The following is a 17,428-nucleotide window of genomic DNA, read 5'->3' as shown; positions in this document are numbered from 1 at the left end:
GCAAAAAAAAAAAAACTGTTAAAACATCGATCGATCCCTTCAGAAAAACACACTTTCTGTGTTGAGTCCATCACCTTTTCAATCAACCAATAAAAAAAATTCAATTGCCGTATTCTGATTCTTGCTCGCAAGAAAGTTGAGAAATCTCCAATTAAATCCATATATAATTCAACTATACCCGTGTGTTTTGAAAGGTAGAAACCAAAGAATTTGCTACAATAATATTTCTTTTGATTGGAAATTATTGAATCAAGGTACTACTCAAGGTAGCGTAAGCGGACCCTAACTATTCCATATTTTTATAAATGATCTAGAGATCTATTTAGATACCCTGCCAGCGTTATTCTAGTATGCTGCTGTTTCACTGAAATATCATTGCTCCTGTTTACAAAGTTAAAGACATGTCTGAGACATTGGTCAAACATTTCTTAGAGTGGATAGAAAAAATGGAATGTTATTTAACCCCAGCAAATGTAAGGAGCTTACAGTCCTTCAAAGGCAATCATGAATTGTACCCTCCTGTGTTAGGGATCCCTAGTTGTACTTATGTGAGCATTCTAGGTGTCACCTTTCAGAGTGACTGTAGGTTCAATACACATGTTAAATGTCTCTATGTCCCTAGATGTCTACGTAAAGAGGGGTATAAGCAGGTACAAATAGACGTTCTTTTCGATTCCTTAGTACTTCCCCGATTTCACATATGCCCATATGGAGCATCAGACTCCGACCTCACCCCACTACAATGTTTTTTTCGATCGTTGGAAAAGGAATTTTATTACAAGAAATCACAATTTACGATCAATTTTACAGAAGCAGTAGTATTTTTAAAAAGGTTTCTAAGGCCGCCAATAACCCATGTCGCTTTTTATTCCGCTTGTAGAGGCCTGCAGCTACAATTTACGGACTAGGTCTGGCACCAGAACAAGCATCAAAAGTAAACGTTTTAAAAATACATTCGTTGGTCGTTTAATTTTTAGACATAACCTATATGACAATTTTTAACTGTAATCAGGTGGTAAATTTAATTTTGTGGAGTTATTAACCTTTTAACTCTTTTAACTCAAATTGCTTGTAACATTAGGACTGTATTTTTCTGTTTTGAATCAATAGAGACCATTATTATTATTGTCATTATTATTATTATTTATCATTATTAAGCGCGCTTATTTAAGGTTACTTCCTACCTTCAGAGGCTAGTTTTTTTTGGGACTAGATTGAAGTTACACTTTTTAACTAGGGTTTGCAAAAGAAAAAAAATTAAAAATTTCAAAAAGCGTCCGACTTATTTAAAAAAAAACGTCTTTTAGAATAAAAGTTAATAAATCAGGAAGGTGTCATAATCTCGTAAATGGGCGAACCCCCCGGGGGAATATTCGAATATTCGGAGGAATATTACATCGCGCCCTTGACAAATTTCATACGTGGAAGTAATCTGCTCGTAGAAAGTCTTTTCTCGTGGATATAACACAAAACTAAAAATTAGAGAAGAGTCCTTGGGTAAAGAAAAAGAAAAAAAGGTCCAAAGAAGAGAGAGATGGCAGCATTTTGTCAAAAAAAAACAAAACAAAACAAAACAAAACAAAACAAAACAACGCGACAAAGGTTCTTGGTTTGGCCAGGAGCCGTCGACAAGCTTGGCATCCACTGAAGATCGACAGCATTCAATTATCCTTGGGGCAAAGAGCGGAAAAATTAAAGTCAACACCACAGAAGGTTGTAAACAAGATTCTTCGTTGGAATGTGACGAAACCGATGGAGAAAAAGAAGAATGCGACAGGTTTACCCTTTCTGCCGCGGGTTTTCTCTTCGCCGACTTTGTCTATACTAAACGATCAACAGGGCGAGAAAAAAAAAAAAAAGACTGCTACACGATACTTTTCCCGGGAAAATCTTGATCCATTGTCATTGACGCCGGGTCTCGTCTTTCTCATTGGTTTGCGGTTTCAGGAGGCGAGATAATCTCCTGGTGTGGCGCAAGTTGTTTACAAACCTTTGGGAGCTAAAATCTCGCATTTGATTTTGAGAGGAATACATCCACTTTGAACGAATTTATAGGGTATGTAGATTTGACCAATTTTCGTGAAATTTCGCCAAAACATTCCCGGGATGATGACGAACAAAAGTGTGTCAGGAAATTTTGATCTTTTAAATATTTTTTACGTGGTGTCCATTTACGCAAAACGCTTCGCATATTTTTCGCTACTCTAACTTTAGATGCGAATATCCAGACAACCAATCAGAATATTGGAAAAGCCTGACACGCTTTTGTTGATTGATACCTTGTGAATGAGACTAGGCAGCCATTTTTCTCGTGCCGCGGGATCCGATACCTGATAAATTCAATAGAAAAACACTCGGTCGTTTCACGCCTTTCCGGCTCCTGACACTTCCTAAGTGAAAAAATCGCCGAAATTATATTTTTATCGTAAATTGCATTTATTAACCTTTGTTTTGATGTCTAGTTTGTTAGGGTTTTCTTCCAACTAGCGCGCGTACGAATTTTCTCCCGAAGGACATCCGCGAAGGTAGGAGGTAACCTTAATTTTTGGGCTTTCAGGTTGGGCGCTTATTTGAGGCTGGGCGCTTATTTGAGGCTGGGCGCTTCTTTGAGGCTGGGCGCTTCTTTGAGGCTGGGCGCTTATTTGAGGCTGGGCGCTTATTTGAGGCTGGGCGCTTATTTGAGGCTGGGCGCTTATTTGAGGCTGGGCGCTTATTTGAGGCTGGGCGCTTCTTTGAGGCTGGGCGCTTCTTTGAGGCTGGGCGCTTATTTGAGGCTGGGCGCTTATTTGAGGCTAGGCGCTTATTTGAGGCTGGGCGCTTATTTGAGGCTGGGCGCTTATTTGAGGCTGGGCGCTTATGGTAACCCATTCTCCCTGAGGTCATACCGCTGACAAACGCCAAGATGCCCCTAGGCTCGAGATTGAACTATCCCACGCCGGCAAAGGTCCTTGAATCAAGCGCAATGTCATTCAAATTTTTACTTTGCCATCAAGGTCGTAATTTTACATCTTAGATTTACTGGCTTCGTGCACGCCTTCAGCCTTATCTTTTTCTCCCTTCGATGTTTTTTTAATTTTTAACAACCACAGCGTGTTCCAACTTGATGTGACAGCTTAGACTTAGTTATGGCTTAGAGAGGAAACCAGCAGCTACAGCCACAATGGTACGCGTGTGTCGAGAATGGCAGTCGTTTTAGAAGTTGCTTAACGAGAATGTAGTGGAATACATCGCATAAACAATCCATTTCTGTTACATGATGACACATCTATGCTTTTGAAATGATACCGGTTGCTACGTTGTTTACAAGGCAAGAGTCGAGAGTCGGGTAAGTACGTGACTAATTTCAGCTGAATTTTATAAGTTCACAGTTCAACTTATGTTACAAGTAAGCTAGTGCCACGTATTCTTATTACAGTATCATACATGCCAAGCAAAGGTTTTGATTACCCTCCTGTCCAATAGCCAAAGGGTTTTTGGGCGGAATTACGCGAAACAATTCCATGTTTAAATAAATTTGGCCCCAGCGTTTCATTATTCAATAACTATTTACAATCAGGCTTGTTTACTGGAGGTTTGAGATGGATCCAAAAACGAACGCAGCTCCTCTAAGGATTTGGGAAATTTTTCTTTATAAAGTTCCCTGTGAAATCTGTGTCACTACGTTCCGAAAGTAAAGATGACCCATGATCTGACCTTGAACTGAGTTCACTTGCAAACGAGGATACGTTCTTAATTTACTTTGATTTGGAGTCTGGCCCAGTTACAACGCCGAATTTTTCTAGGACACGAAGAAGCTAATCAACTACTTTAACCAAGTACATCAAAAGATCGATTTTTAACTCTGTCATGTTGGTTCGTTCCGAAGATTACCTTTTTCTTGGATTAAAAATTAAAGCTAATTTTAATAAGTAACTGGCGTGACCAAGCAACTATCATTATGCATTGTTTGCGGTATTATTTGTCTCCACATTTCTTATTCAATAAACAGTTTAAAAAGAAAGCTCCTAACTGGTTCAAGGCCTTTTCTTGTTATTTTCATAATATTAGGTAAATCTTAGTCAGTAGGGCTCAATGTTTTGACCCTGTGAAAAGGTTATTCACTTGAAAAACCAGTGTAAGGGTGGCCCCTTATTTTTTTTCAAGGTGAGAATTAAGTACAGTGTTCTACGTGTGCTGTTCCACGGTGAAACCAAAAGTTGACCTTTTCATTTGCCAAATATTGTTTATAAATTATTGTAATTCATTGTGAGGTCCAAACAATGGATGCAAGTTCAGAATCTCAAGCACTGAACTTTATCATTTGGTTAGAGCCATTTGAAAGACAAATTACCAGATGAAGTAAAAGGAAAGAAACATAGAAATGTAATGCCACATTAGCCATGATGCGTGGAGGTTATGATTTTGATGGATCTTCATTCATTTATCTCATGCATTATGAAGAATTGAAACAACTCAGAAGGCAGATATGTTTCTATACTTTCCATTTCGTATTTATTCGCTCAGGAGAAAAGGCACAGAAATTTTAGCAATCTGTAGTAATTTAACCATATTGCATAACCAAGTTATAAAGGAGAAGAGCTTGAATATCCAGCCCAGGAGAGGTAGGAGATGACTTGGCTCAGTAAAAAATGTATTATCAAAAACCAGGTAATTGCCAAGTCAATTAGATAGTGGAATTATCACAACCTTGGAAATATGTTAAGAGTTCATTTATACATTTTAAAATAGGAAGAACATTGTTTATCCTGAGATCACTCTCTCCGCTGATGGGAAACATTGAAATCAAGGTTAAAATTCAGAAAAGGAGTATTTATGCACCCATTATCAACAGCTATTTTTTCATGAAAGGCAAGTAAAGCAAACAGAATCAACTTCTTAAAATAGTTTCCACTTGATTAAAGTTCAGGGTGATATTTAAAAAATTATACAGCACTCAATGGTTCCTTTTCACTCTCATTTAGATTTTTTCCTCATTTAGTGGTACCAGTGACTTGGCTAACATATTTGTTCTTTTACAGAAATTTGGACAATTCCCCTGGAGCTTTATTCCAAAGGTTAGTATGATTGTCCCTTATTTTGTATCTATAGTTCAACTTGCTTATAATACTAAGACTCATAGTGTTTATTGGAATTAAATTTGCTGCAAATCTAAAGCTATCACTTGTAGAGGATCCATATACCTTGACTGGCCCCAAATTAAATGCTTTCTTTTTAGCTTGTTTAGGATACTACTCTTAGACTTGCTGAGGATACTGGTCTTTGACTCACTGAGGATACTGGTCTTTGACTCGCTGAGGATACTGGTCTTTGACTCGCTGAGGATACTGGTCTTTGACTCGCTGAGGATACTGGTCTTTGACTCGCTGAGGATACTGGTCTTTGACTCGCTGAGGATACTGGTCTTTGACTCGCTGAGGATACTGGACTTTGACTCGCTGAGGATACTGGGCTTTGACTCGCTGAGGATACTGGGCTTTGACTCGCTGAGGATACTGGTCTTTGACTGGCTGAGGATACTGGGCTTTGACTCGCTGAGGATACTGGTCTTTGACTCGCTGAGGATACTGGTCTTTGACTCGCTGAGGATACTGGTCTTTGACTCGCTGAGGATACTGGTCTTTGACTCGCTGAGGATACTGGTCTTTGACTCGCTGAGGATACTGGGCTTTGACTTGCTGAGGATACTGGACTTTGTAAGTCTGGCTCATTGAGAAGAAGTCTGGTTGACTCGCTGAGAATAATTCTGGTTGGCTCGCTGAGAACAAGTTTGGTTGGCTCGCTGAGAATAATTCTGGTTGGCTCGCTGAGAATAAGTCTGGTTGGCTCACTGAGAATAAGTCTGGTTGGCTCGCTGAGAATAAGTCTGGTTGGCTCGCTGAGAATAAGTCTGGTTGGCTCGCTGAGAATAAGTCTGGTTGGCTCGCTGAGAATAAGTCTGGTTGGCTCGCTGAGAATAAGTCTGGTTGGCTCGCTGAGAATAAGTCTGGTTAGCTCGCTGAGAATAAGTCTGGTTGGCTCGCTGAGAATAAGTCTGGTTGGCTCGCTGAGAATGAGTCTGGTTGGCTCGCTGAGAATAATTCTGGTTGGCTCGCTGAGAATAATTCTGGTTGGCTCGCTGAGAATAAGTCTAGTTGGCTCGCTGAGAACGAGTCTGGTTGACTCACTGAGATGTTTGGTATTGCTATAATAAAAAATTATTTCAGCCGAATTTTCTGAAATAGGGTTAGTTGTAGTGGGAGTATGTCTTTCTGTCATTAGAAAGACATACTCCCACTTGTTTTTTGCTCTTTTTTTCCCCAGTACAACTTTCTGATGTCAAGTAATGGATCTTCACATTGTAACAATGAAGCTGTGAATGAATAGAGGTGGTAGGTGTGAATGATTTAAATCCTATTGTGGAATTTTAAGGTAACATACCCCACCTTTCCTCCCCCCCCCCAAAAAAAAAAAAAAGGAAATAACCAGAATACTAAACGCCAAGTTGTCAGCCCTTTCTCTTACAAGTTAGTTGATTTAGTTCATAACTTCCTCTCCTTTTTCTTTAATTCCCTTCCTTGCCATGGTTATAATCACTGCCATTTCTGGGTTTACCTTATTTATCATTTTTGGCCTAGAGTTCCTTCTTGTCTCTTGGAAGTCAAATCATCCATCTAGAAGGCCTTTTTTAGTTGAAGATTGTTTCATCTTCCTATTACCCATGCCTGTCATCTTAAATTGACTTTCACTCAAAATTCACACCTAACTCTTTGTATTTGTTTCTCTTCCACAGTTGATGACTGGGATGGGAATTCACAGAAATGCAAACCAATGATATTTATCATGTGTTAAATAAATAAATCTTGAATATTAATAAAAAATCATCGAAATGTACTGGCTGACTTATGCAAAATAGTTATTGTAGCATGGAAAAAAAAAAGGGAGATAATAAGAACCATATGAATTAAATTAAGTAAGTTTAGATCCTAAAAGTGATTACAGTGAAGGAACAATGTCTGATTCAGTTAATAGCAAATCAGTTCTTGAAAATCTTGTAAGAAATAATAATGAATGCACAGGGTTTTCAATGAGGTTTTCAGTTTTTTTTATGACATGTATTTTTAACCCATTAAAAGGTCAAAATATGTGTATTGCCTCTTGGTATCTAATCAAAGTCAAATCCCTCTAATTGAATATACTAAAACTGTAAATAGTACAACTTCTCTTGTTGTGGCCATCAGCGATATTCAATATTCAGACATTTTTCTATTAAAAACAACATGAACTATTGAAAAGTAATATTGCTTCAATCAACTGATTTGTGAAAACTCCCCTTGGGTGAACATTTTGCAACAAACTTTGACTCGATATCAATAATAGATAAAAAATTCCCTTCTTGCAGTTAAAGGCAAGTACATTACCTACTCATAGTTCATAAAAGCCTTGAAAGTCTTTGAAGATGCTTGAATTCAAAAATTACAAATTCAAGGTCTTGAAAGTACTTGAATTTGAGGACTAGAACTTGATTTTTGCAATGCTTTTTCTTAACAATTTTCAAGTAAAAAATTGCAGTACTTTAATAGAAAAGCTGAGAAATAATGTTAAATAATTTTTAAACTTTCTTATGCAAACCTTTCCAAAAGAGGTCCTTCAATTTATCTAAAACTTGGCAAAGTCATTGAAAAGCCCTTCAATTTCAACCTTTAGCACCTGTAGGAACCTACTCCTATTATTTTGGTTATTGTCTAGTACCATAACAACATTCATTACACTCCAGCAGGCAAAAATAAAAACAAGTAGACTTATTCATGATTGGAAATGAAAAAAATTCGTAACGACAGTAACAATGGCAACAGGGCAGTCTCCTAAAGATAACTCCAGATGTGCGATATAGAAAGCCCAAGTTCAAGCAGCTATGCGTCTACTTAAAGGGAAAAAAAAGTCTAAAACAGCAAAATATGATGAAATATTCCTTGCATAATGAATACGAAGTTTCAGCATTTAATTTTTATTTATCAAAATGTACATCTTTCATGGTTTTAATTTCTGGTTTCCCTCTCGTTGTGGAAAGATGAAGTAACTTTAGTAATGGGATAGGATCCGATTCAAGATTTCAACTTAATTAATTAGCTAATTAATTAGTGCTACTTTATGTGCTGAAATTCATGCTAGAAGCTCTATAAAAATATCGGTTAAGGCCTTCCCTGCACTTTATAATCCCAAGAAAAACAAAATAGAGATTACCTTAACATATTGCAGCAAAATCCCAGCTTATCTTGAACCTAAATCTTTACCCTGGAAAAAAGAAATATATACATCCGCGCATGCGCCAAGAGCAAAGTTTGGCACACGAGCATTCGTTTCTACAAACGAGTCTCGTTTCTAAAAACGAGTCTCGTTTCTAAAAACGAGTCTCGTTTCTAAAAACGAGTCTCGTTTCTAAAAACGAGTCTCGTTCCTAAAAACGAGTCTCGTTTCTATAAACGAGTCTCGTTTCTATTCACAAACAAACGAGTCTCGCTTTAAATCGTTTATCGAGTGACTTATAAATCGTGACGATTTAAAATCGACTCGTTGCCCAGAAACTGTGAGTGATCCCAAACGAGTCTCGCTTTAAATCGTTTATCGAGTGACTTATAAATCGTGACGATTTAAAATCGACTGGTTGCCCAGAAACTGTGAGTGATCCAGAAGCAGCCAGTTTGTGAACGTTGAAAAATATAATTGCAGGATGAGGGACTTATCGTATGAGAGCAAGAAAAAAAGCTATACGACATTTGTTGAGTGTTCCAAAAATTCTAAATGCAACACTATATTTCTTGTCTAGAGGCCGCTAAACAACAGACGGAAAGTGAGAGGCAGTTTATTTGTGATGAAATCATCTCCGCTATAAATATACGAGAGAGCTTGAAAAAACCTGATTGTTTTCAAATTTAATTTGAATTTTAATCCTGAATGCAAAGCGAGACAAAACTAAACACACTAACTTTACTTCTACAGAAAGCAAACTGAAACACGTGATGATGGTAATTTCAGTGGCTAAGTGGAGTTTCATCCTCTTTTTCTGTAAGAACCACAGCTATATACGACTGTTGTCTACAGTTTTAGCTAAAGTAATGAGCATTAGAACCTGTTGTCTAATGGGACGGAAAGGAGCCCATGAGTAGCGTGGGAGGGGAGGAGGGGTAAGATGTTTTGAGAGGTTAGGAAAAGGGCGAGCGAAGGAAGGAAAAGAGGAAAGGAAGAGAGAAGAGTGGGACGGAGTGGGGACTCAAGGGTATGACATTCAATTGTTATGTTATGTTCATCAATAAACCACTTTCCTTTATCCTCTAAAACACTTCACTTAAGGAAACCTAATTTTAAACGAAAATCACTCCGAAGTTTCATAGTTGGAAGGGTAACCCGGTTCTGCAGAAGCTTGCTGAATCTTAACCAGATTGTTGAACTCGAACACTGAAAAAGGAATTCTTTTCGGCTTTTGGGTAAATGCTCCAAGGAGCGACCAACTTGAGAATTTTATTTAATTTTGTCCTGTATCAAATATTTAATTTGTACAGTTACCCTTGTAGTATGTTTGGGAATGGTACAGTAATGATTGCTGTTAATGTTTGCAATCGTCAGGGCATATGGGGGAGGTTCTTTTCCTGCTAGTTTGCGTACGTATGTAGTGGACTGTGCAGAGTATTGTAACATAAGATCTTTTCAACATAGTGGGGTCTAACTAGTGATTTTAGAGTGCTTGTACACTGAGAGAAGACCTTGGGACTAACATGGCGGAACTTGAGATGTGGACCTCCTCTTTAGACTTTCTCTTTTTGTGGGTTGATATCATTTAACATTTATTTATGTTGTCTATCACTTTTTTGTTGTTGTTGTAAACTGAGAAATTTACTTGTCTCATTTGTTACAGTTTTGTTGAAGTATCCTCAAGAAGCCCAAGGATGGAAAAGAGTTCCCTGGTTTTGGGATTCACATGGTATTTCAGTTCCAAAAGGAAAATACGTGGAACTAAACTTTACCATACACAGCTCGCCATGGCTTCCGGAACCTTGTGTTCCGGGTTATTATCTTGAGATCCGTGATGGCATTAGTGAGTCGGCCAGTGTTCTTGGTGTGTTCTGTGGAGATCACAAAACGATTGTAGTGCGATCCAGTGGACGATACATGTGGTTAAGATTTTTCCCTTCTAGGGGGTTTATTTTTAGAGCAAACTACAGGGAAAGATCTTTCAATCAAACAGGTATGATGTTCTTTTGCAATTTTCTGTATAAGGCACACGGTTAAAAGCTTTAAACTGAACTGGAACGTCACGATATAGATCAAATTATATTTAGGAAATGCAACGATGGCCCAGCAGCATGTTGCAGTATTTATTAGCTTACCAAGTAGCTTTATCATTATGATTAAGTTCAGATGGAACACACGCTCTCGTTGGTTGAAAAAGCGTGCTCTTTCTGTGATTCAAACACGGAGCAGAGCAAAAGCTTTCTCGCCATCTGCCAGTTTTTACTATATCTTGATTTTATTCCATTAATAAAAGTGAAATTTCGGAATAAGCGAGCCGACAAGTAGCGACGGAAAAGCCAAAAAAAAAGGTTGTAAACATGCCAAGCGCCGTAATTTGCATTCCTATGACGTGAGCAGAGACGAAAACCCTTAAAGAGAAAACGAAATGGACAGTCTGAGTTTTAAAGGTTTCACACTCAGTTCGATCGTAAACGGCTGATGTACGGTAATAAAAGTCAAACACAGCTAACACCCATATTACATACACAGTTTCGTGTTAGAAAAACAAAACAGAACAAAACTGGAGTGATGCAAAACATAAACAGACTGGCAGAGATGTTAAAATTCATGCAAGTCATGTCGGTGTCAGAGCGACTGCAATCATGCTGGGGTTGATCGCAGCTAGCTCATCACGGCAGTCTCTGATAATTGCAGTGTAGCAAGCCTCAGAAATTACGTCGCCCGCCCTTCGAGTGAAATGACCTAAGAGCCTGCTCTGATATCGTTTTTGCTGCTACATGTATGAGTAGAAGGCCACATCAGTCTCAGTAGCTGAGTTTTATGGCGCTGTCACCCCGAGCAATCTTCATGTTCCTGTGAATTCGGCTGCCGTTCACCCATAGACTTTCCAAACGATTTCAGGTTGTGAACTATTGCAGATTGTGAACTTTGATGGTTTGACATTTTGACAGCTTAAGAGCGAATTTTGGAGTTGACCGAGTGAAAATCGAAAAATGTTGCACACAGTCGAAAATTAAAAACCTTGAAATTTTTCGCAGAGATACCTTAAAGTGAACTTAGAAATTTAGACTTGCTTCTTTCTAGATTATTCACGAAAACTGGAACGAGCGTCGGTAGCCGTAAAATGGCGGAAATCGGTGCCTCGGATATAAGCAAATGAACTTTGTTCATGATAAACGCAAATTAAAGAAAGCAAGCTCGTACCAGTTTGATATTTTTGTATAGGAAGGATTAAGGTGTTACTCAAGTCTTAAACGGGACCATTTCATTTAATTTGGAGCTCATGGAACGCTTTCTAAAATCACCAATATTTCAATATCTCACCAATATATTCCAGCAGACTTTCAAAAATCGTTTTCCCTATGCGGTATCACTTTAAATCAATGCATGTTCGGCTCATAATAACAGGAAATTATTCTGTTTCAGGAGGTGTAAAATCAGTTTACTGCTTCTCACTTTCGTACGGAAAAACCAGCCTAAACTTTGTGAAAATCGTAACATCGTTATTTACGTTACGACATACTCTCATTGGGTACCCCGTCGTTAAATCCAGAATCATGTCTAAGCACATTTTAGCGGTTAGCACCGTGTTTGATTAGGCAATTAAAACAGTAGGCTAAGCTCACGTAGCTAACGACGGCAGATTGGTTTTTATCCGTGTGACTACCGTTTCATTTCCGTTTTAATTATATCTCCGGTTTTACGTTACGTTCATGTCACGTGACAATCTCTGGTGGGATTGCACATGCTTTGAGATTTCTTGGGGAGAGTTTTATCTTAGCGTAGTTGTTTTGGTGTGCAAAACACTTCTTTAACGTGAATTGTGATCGTGATTGTATTGCGATCGTTATTGCGATTTCTCTTTCTTTTTTACGGTATCTTGTAACACATTTCTTGTACGTCATCTTGTAACGCTACACATTTCTTTTGTGCGTTATCTTGTAACGCTACACATGGATTAAAGGCGGAAGCTACATTCCGTGCTTTCGTTTCTAATTCTCGTCCATTTCCCATGGCGTAATTGTTCACAATAACACTAACGAAAGCTAGCGGGGGCGTCCTTTTTTCTTTGCATGTAGCCGAACTTACTCAAATTTTAAGAAAGTTTTAGGGTTAAATAGATTTTAATTGTGGACTTGAAAGACGACAACTCAATCATTTATATGAATAGGTAGAATATTCTTTGTCGAAGACGTCGAAGACGGGAAGCAGTCTGATACTGCTCCAGATTTGACAAACTCAAGCGTTTGTCACGCAAGACAGAAACTATTTCACTCGCAAAAAAAAGTTTTATTGTTTTCGGCCAAGAAAATAACACTTTTGATTAACGTGTTGATTAGATAGTATAGAATATATTTCTTGGAAGACTGTTTCAAACGAAACATCGGCGTTATATTCTGTATTACCGTTTGAAGTAAAGACAGGAGTGAAACAAGGTTGTCTAAATGGTTAAAAAAAAAATGGCTAAATGGCTAAATGGTTGTATATCAGTCGTGCTCCTCATTGCATACCCAAGGCTACCAGTACAGTTGATTGAAATTGCATTTCGCTTTGAGGGAAAACTCTTCAACCTGCGAAGATTACGTGCAAAAAGTAAGATCTCTAAATCTGCAATAGTTGAATTCCAGTATGCAGATGACAATGCCATAGCAGCACATACTTAGGAAGATCTACAAACTATACTGGATGCTTTTAACTATGCATATACACAACTCGGCTTAAAGATAAATGCCAAGAAAACTCAAGTTTTCTTCCAATCCTCTCCAAAAGACACAGTTAAAATTCCCACCATCTATAAAGATTGGAGAAACAGTCCTGGAGAACGTGGATAACTTTACGTATCCCGGCAGCACTTTATCTTCTCATGCAAATGTGGACGCAGAAGTCAATCATCGAATACAGCAAGCCGCTACAGCTTTTGGGAAACTCCAGACTAGAGTGTTTCAAGACCGAGACATCAGGTTAGACACAAAAATCAAGGTGTATAAAGCCATAGCTGTAACCACCTTACTATACGGATCTCAAACATGTAAAATCTACCGCAGACACATAGCAGCCTTAGAAAAGTTCCAGCAACGGCGTTTACGAAAAATGATGACCATTAAATGGCTAGATAGGAGAACTAATCTCAGGGTTTTGGAACAAGCAACTGTGTATAGTGTGGAGAGCGTGTTTGTGAGGAACCAGTTGAGTTGGAGTGGCCATGTAGTGAGGATCTAAAACAACAGACTGCCAAAACAGATGTTTTACAGTGAACTGACAGAAGGTAAACGGGATGTAGGAGTGCAAAAGAAAAGATTCAAGGACGGGCTGAAAAGTCACCTCAACCAGTGCGCTATTGACACTAAAAAATGGGAAAATCTGGCTATGAACAGAACTATTTGGAGGAAAGCAATAAAAGATGGAGTGGAAAAGTTTAAGGAAAAGCGTTCAAAAGGCATAAGGCTGAAGAGGGAAAGGGAGAAAGAAAGACAAGAACAGCCACGGACAGAATTACCACCAGGCCTGTGTTGTCCAGAATGTGATAGACAATTCAAGGCTCGTACTGGCATTTACAGCCATTACAGAACTCATCATCAGTCAATGATGTGAAATGGACACCTATCCTCTATACAGAAGGGGAGCCAACGACGACGACGTTATATTCTGTGGTATTATTTTAACATCGGTGATAAATCGTTCAGCTCCTCGCGAATCATCGTTTCCCTGAGTGATATATCGTTTGAGCTCAGCGATATATCGCCCCACGTAAGGTGATCCGGGATCCAGAATCCAGGTAATTTTGGTCTGTGGAATCCGGAATCCAACCACCATTGCAATCCACAATAGGTTGCTGTACTCCAGTCTGTTGTGATGGTTCCAGGGCCTCCTATCGGTTTTTATCAGACACCCTTTCGACCGGGCTTTTCGAATTTTTTTCCCGTTGCGCTTTTGTAGTCGGAGGTTTAGATTCTTTTCCTGCTTGGGCGCAATTGGAACTAATTTTTGGATTTTAGGTAAATTCAAAGAATAATAACATAAAGTATCCTTATTCTTGTACGTAGTGTCAATATAATTTGGATACATCAACAAAGTCATTTGAAATGGTCAACTGGCCACCGCAACGATTACAAAACCTGACGTTTCGAGCGTTAGCCCTTCGTCGGAGCGAATAGTAGTGTCAATAGTCGCGGTGGTTGCAGTTACTGGCTTCTTTCAGGCAAATGTCATTAGTATCACTCAAAGAATCACATGTTGCCAGTGGTGTCGACGTGGTCTATTTTTCATTCAATCCAGATTCAATCAGTCGAAATGAGACATCTCGAACGGTGGCCCTTAGGCACGGTGGCCCATAGGGCACATGACACATTTTTTTCATTGCGCGATAAATGGAGATTATCTCGCGATAATTGATAATCTATCGCGCGATAAATGATAATCTATCGCGCGATAAATGGAAATTATCGCGCGATAAATAATAAATTATCGCGCGATAATATTTATTATCGCGCGATAATTTATCATTTATCGCGCGATAATTTTTATTATTATCGCGCGATAACTTTTATTATCTCGCGATAACTTTTATTATCTCGCGATAATATTTATTAACGCGCAATTGTCTATCATTTATCGCGCGATAAATGGAAATTACCGCCCGATAAATTCAATTTTATCTTGCGATATTTCGCACTCCGCATGTGCGTAATATTAGTCTCGCAATCAACACAGTAAGGTAAGATGGCGTTGTTAAGGCATTCTTGAAAAGGACTTTTACTTTTTGGAATAATACATTTATCCAGCGCTGTATTACCGCCTTACGTTGGCAATGGATTGCCTAATACTTTCCAGAGGAACGATATCATCAATCACTACTTTTCTCTCGATCTGGCTTACTGAGAGATCCTCGCTTTTCTTTTGTGTTTTCATGAAATTGAAATAAGCTTGCGCCAGCTGAAACGAGTGCTTAGGCGTCAGGGTCTTCATAGAAGAAAAGACCATAGTGACATCAAGGAAACTTTAAATGCGATTGAAACTGAATTCGAAGGAAGTGGGAATGGGTTTGGTTATCGCCAAATGCACCAGCGATTACGAATTGACTATGGTCTTGTTGTCCAGGAGACCGTACGAGTTATAATTAAAGAATTGGATCCTTCTGGCGTACATTCACGATCATCAAAGCGATTACGAAGGAGAGAATACCGTGGTAAAGGACCTAACTACAATTGGCACATGGATGGTTACGAGAAGCTCAAACCATTTGGGTTTTGCATACATGGGGCTATCGAGGGTTACAGCCGACGTATTCTTTGATTAGAAGTTGGTCGTACAAAGAACGACCCAAAAATCATTGCTAATTATTTTACAGACTATATTCGTGAAATTGGTGGAGTCCCGAGGATAGTGCGTGCAGATGCAGAAACAGATAATGTTTATGTCGCGGGAATACAAAGGTTTTTGACGTCAGGGTGGGAAGATACATTTTCAGGTGATAAAAGTTTCATGTACGGAAAGTCAGTTAGCAATCAGCGGATAGAGGCTTGGTGAACTTTTCTGAAGAAAAGTAATGCAAGCTGGTGGATCGACTTTTTTAAAGACATGAGAGACGAGGGTATCTTTTGCGATCATGACCCAGTTCACTTAGAATGCTTAAGATTCTGTTTCATGCCTTTGATTCAAGGAGAGCTCAACAAAGTTGCCATACACTGGAATCTGCACAGGATAAGACCTTCGCATAATGTAGAATCCCCTTCTGGCCGACCAGATGTACTGTATTATGTTCCTGCATGGACAAATGCAACGGATTACCGGACAGAAGTTGACCTAGATGACATTGATGTGATTGATAGTGTATGCTGCGTCAGAACAAGCCCCAGATATTGTTTGGAGGAATGCAGAGAATTGATTGACATAATTATGCGAGAACAACAATTGCAAGAACCTTCAACTGCTCTAGAAGCCCGTAACCTTTTCGTGGATCTAGTTTATCACATCCACAACAGTTAGTTTAGTTTTTGTATCATGTGTTTTTTTGAAGGGGAATAAATTACACTCGAAAACCTAGCCTCACGAGTCCCCAATGCCACTCTCTCTTCGTGTACCAAGCCTTTCTGGCAAAAGAGGACCGACAGTTCTGGTGACAAATGTGTCAAAGTTAGTTCAGTTTACAACAGTATAACTTCTGCAATCATTAGAAAGCTATTACAAAATATAAAATAAATAATATAAAGTTTCCACGGGCTCGGATCGCGGTCTATTATATGAAAATTAGACTGAATATATAGTTAACCAATGATTTTATAAAGCAGTTTAATTTTATTATCAATCAAGGTTTTTAAAACATATTTATATAAACTTCAAAATAGTTGATTTTCATTCTTAAAAAATCAAACGTTATCAAGCCTTATATAAATTGCCAACACTCGGGACAGTTTCGGTCAGTACTATATAAATTATTATTATAATAAATGCAATAAGCATCGAAATGTCAATTCCTCTCAAATCTAAAAGCTATAACTGGAACGGTAACACGAAAAATACCCTAAAGCTTCCTTTAATTATAATTTCGTTTACTTTACTGAATAAGTACAGCGAGTAATACTGATACTAATAACGCAATTTCCTCTGAATAAATGTGAAACATCCATTAAACAATTCGCTTTGTAATAATCACCCCAGTTAGAGTAAACTGTGTGAAATTTAGCCCTATTTAGGATTGCTAAGTATTCCGAGATGCACAGCAATGACGTAGTTCTCGTGTGCAGATTTAACTGCGAGTTCAAACGAAGTCAATGTCCCAATACTCTGAGGACAGTATGTTGTTCCATTCCTCTCGGAACAATGGAAAGGATGGATATGTGGCAAGGAGATCCAGCACTGCTCCGTAGGTGTGTGCGACTGGTCGCCTTTCCGCACCTTCCAGGTTGTTGAAATTGATGGTGATCTTTTCAACGCACACCATATTAGAGCCTGTACAAAATCGCAAGAACTTTGTTAATTTCTCATCTTCCATTCCCCGAACAAGGCGTTTCAAGTAGGATAAGGCCTCCTCCCGTGCTCTGGTCTCCGGGTTTGCTTCGAAAAGTGATATGATCTTCTCGTTGGTTGGCTTGCCTCGTACGAAGATCTCCAGAAGGCAATCTGGAGATGAAAACTGGCGGTGTAGCGGTGACAACGGTGTGCTCCAGCTGTCTACAATATATCTCGGAGTTTGAATGAACTC

The 17,428-nt window shown here is 38.7% G+C and overlaps 2 protein-coding genes and 1 pseudogene across 4 annotated transcripts in view; 2 read left to right on the top strand and 1 right to left on the bottom strand.

The window, feature by feature from the left end:
• Positions 1–17,428, bottom strand: part of LOC148737496 (uncharacterized) — a 221,608-nt pseudogene that overhangs the window by 158,588 nt on the left and 45,592 nt on the right.
• On the top strand, positions 1,853–6,870 carry LOC148737499 (uncharacterized). 3 transcript variants are annotated; one of them, XM_088750403.1, is made up of 4 exons: positions 1,853–2,525; positions 3,090–3,325; positions 5,019–5,054; positions 5,216–6,217. In XM_088750403.1, the coding sequence occupies exons 2-4, from the start codon at positions 3,279–3,281 to the stop codon at positions 5,709–5,711; spliced, it is 579 nt and encodes a 192-aa protein (XP_088606529.1). In that variant the 5' UTR covers positions 1,853–2,525; positions 3,090–3,278; the 3' UTR covers positions 5,712–6,217. The 3 variants fall into 3 exon arrangements, 1 of the variants encoding a protein (XP_088606529.1); XR_015997083.1 differs by lacking the exons at positions 1,853–2,525; positions 5,216–6,217 and adding exons at positions 6,301–6,368; positions 6,770–6,870 and having other exon boundaries at positions 2,809–3,325; XR_015997084.1 differs by lacking the exons at positions 1,853–2,525; positions 5,216–6,217 and adding an exon at positions 6,770–6,870 and having other exon boundaries at positions 2,809–3,325.
• The window catches only part of LOC111344265 (uncharacterized), a 29,534-nt gene continuing 21,102 nt past the window's right edge, over positions 8,997–17,428 (top strand). Inside the window, exons 1-2 of the mRNA XM_088750401.1 lie at positions 8,997–9,042; positions 9,890–10,219. Of these exons, the coding sequence (XP_088606527.1) occupies positions 8,997–9,042; positions 9,890–10,219 (376 nt within the window). The remainder of the gene's footprint in view (positions 9,043–9,889; positions 10,220–17,428) is intronic.

This window comes from Stylophora pistillata, chromosome 2 (genome assembly GCF_964205215.1).
Source record: "Stylophora pistillata chromosome 2, jaStyPist1.2, whole genome shotgun sequence".
NCBI lineage: Eukaryota > Metazoa > Cnidaria > Anthozoa > Scleractinia > Pocilloporidae > Stylophora > Stylophora pistillata.
The sequence above is the reverse complement of the archived record's forward strand: the minus strand, read 5'-3'. Positions and strand labels throughout refer to the sequence as shown.

What these genes read in the sequence shown, in the direction of transcription:
- LOC148737499 (XM_088750403.1), top strand. Translation starts at nt 3,279, where the DNA reads ATGATACCGGTTGCTACGTTGTTTACAAGGCAAGAGTCGAGAGTCGG. An exon ending in AGGCAAGAGTCGAGAGTCGG is followed by an intron (nt 3,326 to 5,018) that starts GTAAGTACGTGA and finishes GTTCTTTTACAG; the next exon opens with AAATTTGGACAATTCCCCTG. An exon ending in CCTGGAGCTTTATTCCAAAG is followed by an intron (nt 5,055 to 5,215) that starts GTTAGTATGATT and finishes CTTTCTTTTTAG; the next exon opens with CTTGTTTAGGATACTACTCT.